This window comes from Oncorhynchus nerka, linkage group LG23 (assembly GCF_034236695.1).
Source record: "Oncorhynchus nerka isolate Pitt River linkage group LG23, Oner_Uvic_2.0, whole genome shotgun sequence".
NCBI classification, from domain to species: domain Eukaryota; kingdom Metazoa; phylum Chordata; class Actinopteri; order Salmoniformes; family Salmonidae; genus Oncorhynchus; species Oncorhynchus nerka.
Window position 1 is genome coordinate 13499977 of NC_088418.1, and position 9189 is coordinate 13509165.

The 9189-nt window shown below is 42.8% G+C and overlaps 1 protein-coding gene across 2 annotated transcripts in view; it reads left to right on the forward strand.

Annotated features, from left to right (window-relative positions):
• The window catches only part of LOC115106317 (transmembrane protein 94), a 36071-nt gene extending 28822 nt beyond the window's left edge, over positions 1–7249 (forward strand). For both annotated transcript variants that reach the window (XM_029628915.2, XM_029628916.2), the window contains 4 exons: positions 1074–1332; positions 1539–1632; positions 1775–1945; positions 2124–7249. In XM_029628915.2, coding sequence (XP_029484775.1) covers positions 1074–1332; positions 1539–1632; positions 1775–1945; positions 2124–2196 — 597 coding nt within the window. In that variant the 3' untranslated portion in view covers positions 2197–7249. The remainder of the gene's footprint in view (positions 1–1073; positions 1333–1538; positions 1633–1774; positions 1946–2123) is intronic.
• Positions 7250–9189: the final 1940 nt, after the last annotated feature.

Consider the following 9189-nt stretch of genomic DNA (forward strand, 5'->3'; position numbering starts at 1 on the left):
TTCAGCCACAAGAGCATTAGTGAGGTTGGGCACTGATGTTGGGTGATTAGGCCTGGCTCGCAGTCGCAGTGTTTCAATTCATCCCAAAGGTGTTCTATGGGGTTGTGGTCAGGGCTCTGTGCAGGTCAGTCAAGTCACACCGATCTCAACAAACCATTTCTGTATTGACCTTGTTTTGTGCACGGGGGCATTGTTACGCTGAAACAGGAAAGGGCCTTCCCCAAACTGTTGCCACAAAGTTGGAAGAATCGTCATTGTATGCTGTAGCGTTAAGATTTCCCTTCACTGGAACTTGAAAAAAAACATAATAAACAGCCCCAGATCATTATTCCTCCTCCACCAAACTTTACAGTTGGCATTATGCATTGAGGCATGTAGCGTTCTCCTGGCATCCGCTGAACTCAGATTCGCCCGTCGTACTGCCAGATGGTGAAGCGTGATTCATCACATTTCCACTGCTCCTGAGTCGAATGGCGCTGAGCTTTACACCACTCCAGACGACGCTTGGCATTGTGCATGGTGAGCTTAGGCTTGTGTGCGGCTGCTCGGCCATGGAAACCCATTTCATGAATTGCCCGACGAACAGTTCTTGTGCTGATGTTGCTTCCCGATGCAGTTTGGAACTGGGTAGTGAGTGTTGCAACTGAGGACGGACGATTTTAATGCGCTACACACTTCAGCACTCGGCTGTCCCATTCTGTGCTCTTGTGTGGCTTCCCACTTTGCGGCTGAGGCCGTTCTTGCTCCTAGAAGTTTCCACTTCGCAATAACAGTGCTTACAGTTGACGAGGCAGCTCTAGCAGGCCAGAAAATGACTTGTTGGAAAAGTGGCGTCCTATGACAATGCCACATTGAAAGTTACTGAGCTCTTCAGTAAGGCCATTCCACTGCAAATGTTGTCTGTTGAGATTGCATGGCTGTGTGCTCCATTTGTTTTTTTTTTGCTGAAATAACCAAATCCACTCATTTGAAGTGGTGTCCACATACTTTTGTATATAAAGTGTATCTTAATCATGACGTGTACCATGGCATTCCTTTTAACGTCTTGATTTTCCTACATATACTTCCTGCAGACGCAGACCTACTTCCTGGGTTGTTTCCTGCTGAAGTTTGGCCTGACCGTGTGTGCCTACCTGCTAGGCTTTGGCTTCACGCTGCATGAGGTCTGCCTGAGGACCAACAACCTTACACTGGCCGATAACACCACCATCAACTGTACTGATATCCTCAGGGTCAGTTCGGCTCGGGACGCTCCCCATTGGTTCAGAGAGCTGTCCAACGGCCTGCTGCTCACTCAGAAGGTCATGGCTGTGTTCCTGGCCCTGCACACCGGTAGGAGGAGCTCTCGGTGAACTCTCACCCCTGCATCTGTTAAGTCAGGATGCATCCTAAATGGCACCATATGCCCTATATAGTGCACTACTTTTAACCAGTGTGTTATATAGGGAATAGGTTTCCATTTCAGACGCAGACTCTGACTTCTGTTCTGCCCCTGGAGAATCCTGTGTTCTTAAGTGTCCTCCCTTCCTCTTTTCCAGTGGTCATCTCGCTAAGTTACGTCCATCGCTCCCAGCCTCTGTGGAAGAAGAACCCTTTCAGCAACACCTGGTGGTGCCTCACTGTCCTTGTAGTGTAAGTGTGTGTGTGTGTGTGTGTGTGTGTGTGTGTGTGTGTGAAGCCTAATTGTTTCAAACAACTGTGAAGCGGGCAGCTGCAGTAGATGTTTTTCTTGTTGGCATCATCTGATACTCTCACTCTTCCTCCACATCTCCAGTCTGTTGGGTCAGATGGTACAGGCCACGGTGGACTACAAGCTGTGGCAGGACAGGTCGAGTTCTTTGACCTTTGGCCTGAAGGACATCCCCATGCTGGCCTGGCTGTTGGTCTCCCTGTCCTGCCTGGTGGTGGTGCTGCTCAACGAGGCCGTCAAACTACACGAGATACGGTAAGATGGAGGAAGGAAGGAATGGGTGAGAGGAGGAGGAGTATGATGGGAGGAAGATTGCGGAAAAGACAGAAGGGTTGAAAGTAGAGGATTCTGTGAGGATGTGGGATGGAGAATGATGTCATGTGGGGGGGAAATGGTTCTCATGTGTTGCCCTTTCCATTCCTTCTGTCTGCAGGGTGAGGGTTCGCTACCAGAAGAGACAGAAGCTACAGTTTGAGACTAAACTAGGGATGAACTCTCCCTTCTGATTGACAATTAACAGAAGGGCGTGTCAAAGCATGCTGTGAACCAATCAGCCCTCGGGGAAAGATGAGGCACCAGAATCTGGAGGAGGTCAAAGTTGGCCCTAACCACTGACACAGGGTCAGATGGTTCTCATCCCTCTGTTTGTTAGGATTATAGAAAGGGTTACCTGACTTTAGATCTGTGGTTTAGGGGAACTTCTACCTTAAACCCAGAATCAATCAAACTCATTGAGTGCCCATTGACTTGAACCCAGGATCACTCAACCCACCTCACCCCGAAAGCACTTTGCCTAGCAGGTCCTCCAAACCGCTACATGTGCTGGGTGGTTGAACACTGCGAAAATCCCTTCTTTTTTTATTTTTTAGATTTAAATTATATTGTATCATTGTTATGTTTAAAAAAAGAGGAAAATCCCAAAGAATGTTATTTTCTTATTTGCTTTTAAAAGAAAGACAGTTAAGAAATGTGAATAATTTATTATCTCGTGGAATGTTTTTCTTAACGCATGGGGAAGGTTTTACTGTATCCCCTACTTGAGTTTAGGGAAGGGGGTATTTTCTCCTAGTCACTGGTCTGATACTGGCTCACATGGGGATTATCACACTTTATCACACTTCAGCATGTCTCCCCCTTTCACATGAATCCCAATACCATAGTAGAGTACAATAGCCTTCACCTTGAATGTAGTGTGTCATTACAGCCACTTGCTGCTGTATATCTGAATGCCCAAGCAGTGCTGAAAGGATAGGAGAGATGTATCTAGTAACATGGCCCAGATTCTGGTCTGGGACAATGTCCTGGTCCTAAATCTGTCAAATAATTGGCATTGATAGACCTGAAAAGCCTGCCATCAAGGTGAAGTCTGGAGTCCACAATGTAGTGCTAACCCTGTGGATTCACTTGACGCAGTTTCGGAAACGTTCTGTTGACCATACTAAGGATTTCTTAACAAGGCTACTCTTTATAGCCCAGACTTCTAGCCATGAAATCAACGTGGCACGTTCTTAACCAGGATCCAAGAATATCCCTTGCGATTTTCCTTCCTAACAAATGTTTCCTTTGTTTCAACCACACGATCCGACTTCCGAGCCAAGGGCAATCCTGCTCTAATGCAATAAGTAATGAAGATTCATTTAATTTACTCTAAACAAGTAAAAACCGAATATGTCTCTTTCTAGGTTAATTGTATTTTGAAGAATGTGCTAGCCTGCCACTTTGAAACTCATGTACTGTAAGAAAGGGATTAGTTTAATCATCAATCATCCTAGACAGGTTTGATCCTTGTGTACATACTGTTTTTCCCACCAGAGTTCTACTGACTGTGGTCTACTCAAGCTAATAAGGTTTCGTCAGTGGTTTTCTAGATTAGAATAGCCTCTAGAGTTCTAGAGCATCCCAGGGTATTCTGAAGGTGCTTCATGTCATCCAGTTGTCTTTTTACTGGCCTGTGTGCTTGTTTCTGCATTCGACAACAACAATGTGCAAGCTGACTTAGTCTGCGATTCAATCCGATCACGCTTGTAGACAATGCTCAATTGGAAATGGCCTATGTCAAGCGCTGAACAGTGCTTTCGGATTGAATCCCGGCCTAAAAGCAGAATTACTGAGACCCGCCAGGCTACCTGTCTGTGTTGGGTGATCATATCGGTAGACCCATTTCAACTCTACAAATGATGACTAGCTACAGATTGATCAGCCACAGCTGTTCTATTTTCTTTGTTGTTGTATGTTATTTTTACAGCTTGACGTGTTGATCTTCTTATCCTTGTTTCCCAAATGGCACCCTATACACTTCGGTCTGGAGTTTTTCCCCCGCTTGTATCACGAGGTCAGAAAAAAACTCCTGTGCCCCAGTCAAACTGTATACATCTGATAATGCGTGGTGCGCCCACACCTCTCGACTTCTCACCACGTGCTCTGTTATTGGTTACCCCTCTCTGTTTTGAATGTGGGCTACAGTGCACATACGTTATATTGACATGGGGTAGGAGCAGGGCCCAAGATGGCATAAAAACATGGTGCCTACTTTATTTTTTATTAACATCTCAGGATCGGGCCTCGCACACTTGTGGTCTTCACAGGCTCCCTTTGGTTGGTGCGTACTTACTTTAAGTGACACTATTTCACAGAAGAGTTGGTAGGTGCATGGTCTGCTAGATCTGTGTGTGAGGTAGATATCATGTAAAAGCACTGGACTACTTAGAGATCCTTGTTGAATGAACAACGTAGCGATCTTAAAAGAGAAAACAGACTGAAGATGTTGGTTTTTGTACAATAGAATGCATCCACACACTGCACATAAGTACATTTCAATCCATCCAATGTTTTTCCCATATATATGACTGGACACATCTACTCATTCAAGGGGTTTCTTTATTTATACTATGTTCTACATTGTAGAATAATAGTGAACTTCAAACCTATTAAATAACACGCATGGAATCATGTAGTAACCAAAAAAGTGTTACATATCAAAATATGTTTTATATTTGAGATTCTTCAAAGTAGCCAACCTTTGCCTTGACAGCTTTGCACACTCTTGGTGTTCTCTCAACCAGCTTCATGAGGAATGCTTTTTCAACAGTCTTCAATGAGTTCCCACATAATGAGCACTTGTTGGCTGCTTTTCCTTCACTCTGCAGTGCAACTCATTTCTAACCATCTCAATTGGGGTTGAGGTTGGGGGATTGTGGAGGCCAGGTCATCTGATGCAGCACTCCATCACTCTTCTCCTTGGTAAAATAGCCCTTACACCGCCTGGAGGTTTGTTGGGTCATTGTCCTGTTGAAAAACAAATTATGGTCCCGCTAAGCACAAACCAGATGGGATGGTGTATCGCTGCAGAATGCTGTGGTAGCCATGCTGGTTAAGTGTGCCTTGAATTCTAAATAAATCACTTCGGTTCCCTGGGCACCGAAGACGCCAGCTCCCAACACCTCTCTGATTCAGAGGGGTTGAATTAAATGCGGAAGACATATTTCAGTTGAAGGCATCCCCCTTTCCTCCATGCTTCACGGTGGGAACCACACATGCGAAGGTCATCTGTTCACCTACTCTGCGTCCCACAAAGACCAAATATCTTAACTTTGGACACAGACCAAAGGACAGATTTCCACCGGTGCATTGTTCGTGTTTCTTGGCCCAAGCAAGTCTCTTCTTATTGGTGTCCATTAGTAGTGGTTTCTTTACAGCATTTCAACCATGAAGGCGTGATTCACACAGTCTCTGAACAATTGATGTTGACATGTCTGTTACTTGACCCCCGTGAAGCATTAATTTGGGCTGCAATCCGAGGTGCAGTTACCTCTAATGAACGTATCCTCTGCAGCAGAGGTAACTCTGGGTCTTCCTTTCCTCTGGCCGTCCTCATGAGAGCCAGTTTCACCATGGCGCTTTATGGTTTTTGCGACTGCACTTGGAAGAAACGTTCAAAGTTCTTAATCTTCCATATTGACTGACCTTCATGTCTGTCATTTCTCTGTCATTTCTCTTTGCTTATTTGAGCTGTTCTTGCCATAATATGGACTTGGTCTTTTACCAAATAAGGTTATCTTCTGTATACCAACCCTAACTTGTCACAACACAACTGATTGGCACAAACGCATTAAGATGGAAAGAAATTCCACAAATTAACAAGGCACACCTGTTAATTGAAATACATTCCAGGTGACTACCTCATGAAGCTGGTTGAGAGAATGCTAAGTGTGCAAAGCTGTCAAGACAAAGGGTGGCAACTTTGAAGGATCTAAAATATATTTTGATTGGTTTAACACTTTGGTTAAAACTTGATTCCGTATTAGTTTGTCTTCACTTATTTTACAATGTAAAAAAAAAAATAAAGCCCTTGAATGAGTGTCCAAACTTTTGACTAGTTTTTTGTGTGTATCTAATATATATATTTCTCATGTCATTGCTTACATGTATGCATAAATAAGACCTTATAGATGTCAAGTCTTGGTCATGATATGGTTTCAGTTTTTTTTAATGTTTTCAGTTTGAGTATGCAATGTGAACTCAGTGGAGCTTGGCCTGCAGGTGTTTTTTTTCACTACACAGATCGACCTAGACACCTTCTTACCACTCTTCTACGACCCAGCTCCAAATTGACCCCTAGATATGTGTAGATCTGAAAGGACTGGATCAGTGAAGGCAATACTGGCTGTAGGTGGATTGGGGTGTTGTTGAAGGTAGGGGATGTAGGTGGATTGGGGGTGGTGTTGAAGGTACAGGATTGGGGTGGGTAAACAGCAGTTTCGGTGGAACAACCAAGGCTCTGGAACTTTGTCCATATTAAAATGCGTAAAGCTGAACCTTATGTCAATTGACTTGAAATGTGAGACTTTTTGGTGAATTGATAAATGTATATATTTTTCAAGATGTATAATTGTTTTTTTTGTGCAAAAATGTCATATGATAATGTCATATGGTATTTTTAAATAAATATTTATTCCACCTAACTATGTATTCCACAAATGAAAAGCATCCAATGGCCTCTGAGGTACAAAAGGGATGTTCTGTGCAGAATTAAGGCAGGGTGCTTGAGGCTTAGAGAAGGACATGTTGAGAACGACTATAGAAAGCACTTATTAAAATGTCTTTGAATAACAATATATGGGAGAGCAACTATTTAATTTAATTCAAAACTAGATAGACTAGTATTCTGACCCTATAAATCAGAGCTATGGCTTTTACAGTACCATAGTACAGTCAAAGACGTGCCTCTTCATCTCTGAAACAGTACACAGACTAGACAGAAATTGGTTAACAGCGGGTCAGTAACCAAAAGGTCACAGACTAGGTGAAGAATCTGTTGTGCCGTTGAGCAAGGCACTAATTGCTTCTAAATTGCTCTGCGTCTGCTAAATGACTCAAATGTAAACCTCAGTGGCGACCTGTCATTCAGGGCAGGTGGGGCAGAGATTCCACATTTTTGCAAAAACAATATTGGGCTTTTGCCTGTTTTGAATGTTATTTTTTTGCATTAATACGTGTCACATCAATTTACAAACAATGTATAAAAAAATATTGAGTTAATAAAGCCGCATACAAACATGATCTCGTTTTTGTGTTCTTGAGTAGGGCAGCTGTAATATGCAGGTGTTTCAGCCCAGCTCAGGTCTTTCTGTGGTGGTGGGGCAAGCTAGCAGAAAATACGGAGCGTTGTGCCTTGATTGGCTCAGTGTTCTCACTCATGGGGACACTACGTCACTGCTAAAGTCTAAAGGTAGAGTTCAAATTCAAGCCCCTTGGCCAAGTGGCTGCCATAGAGTTACATTAGAAGTCTCCATCCAAGAAGGCTCAAGGTCATTGGCCACAGATAAAATGATGTCAGATCATGTTATATCTACAGTAGCTTTGATTGGACTGATCATTTCAAAATCATACCTTTAAAATCTTAGCTAGCAGTCATCATGAATCAAGTCGACAATCTACTGGCAAATACTTCTTAGTCCTTGTCACATGAAGAGAAATAAAGAAAAAAATTGATCGATTTTTTTATTTGACCTTTTATTTAACTAGGCAAGTCAGTTAAGAACAAATTCTTATTTTCAGTGATGACCTAGGAACAGTGGGTTAACTGCCTTGTTCAGGAGCAGAACAACAAATTTGTACCTTGTCAGCTGGGGGATTTGAACTTGCAACCTTTCGGTTACTAGTCCAAGGCTCTAACCACTAGGCTACGCTGCCACCCTGGCAGATAAAACGTGTCGGTGCTCATCGGCCATTGGACATAAAAATGACACAAGTTGGAAATCGCAAATTCAACAATGAGTAGTTTGGAAAGAATCAGCAGCTAACTGCAAGCATTGCAAAGCAATCATTAGCCTGCTATTCAGTGGAGTGGCTGTGTGGTCCCAAGTCTAAGATTAAGGGTCTCTTTTTCGAGTTTAAAATTATAAACATGCAACATTGGCCATGCTGTCAATGAAGCATGATTTGTGCCAGGCTCAAAACAACTTAACACGGAACTGCAAAATCTGACTTTAGTGAGTTCAAGACAACTGGGAACTGACATCATCATGATTCAACCTTGTTTTTTTTTCTCGAGGTCCCACTTGAAAGCACAATAAATCCAGAGAATGCCAGACTTTGATGATAAAGTATGTTGACAAAATTTTCCCATGAAGGACCGCCGTGCCACCTTCCTGTTCAGGTGAGCACAGCACCACAAGGTGAGTCCAAAAATGTATTGTATGCTGCTGCATACATTATGTAATATGCCATGGAGATATGTATAATATAGCTAAGAAAGTCATTCTACGTGTATGTTGTGTAGTAAGCTGTTAGTAGCCCATGTGCCTCACCCTAATCATTTGGTCTATTTTCACCTTTTAATTTCACCAACCTGTTTTTGAGAAAAGTAATAGTTGAATATTGTAAGAGCTTTTATTGTCTGCTTATATGCAGACCCCTTTATTTATCTTATGGTTCTGACTTGGTGTACAGGGGGAATAATGTAAGAACGGCCCATGTTCTGAATTCTGGAGCTGTACATTTCAAAGGTGCTGAACAAATAGTTATATTGGCTATGTCTGTCCTAGCTCGCTCATTAATGTCTTAATCTAAATTACAGATTGCCTCTTATCCGCTTGTCATCCCTTTATGCCACAGTTTGTACATCTCAATTGTCAGCAGAAACCACATTCGTTTAAACAAGTCAGCCATTTCATCTATGCTTTTTTTAAAGGCAGTAAATGAGGCCGAATGAACTGTTTCGCTGCCAGACAAGGCTCCGCTGATAGCCAGGTGTAGCAGTGGAAAGGTGTTAGGACTGTTTTTGGGACTCTGCTGATGGGACAGCTTTATGTAGGCCCTAACAATTTGTGGGCACCGTTTGTCAACGTTATAGTGCACTTAGTGTATTGTTTAGTGTTGTGTTGTGGCTTTGCTGGCATGCATCCCACTTTTTATTTTTATTTTGCCCCACCAAGATTTACATGCTAAAATCGCCACTGAAACCTCATGATTTAAAGGTCTTGGATGAAAATGAAAAG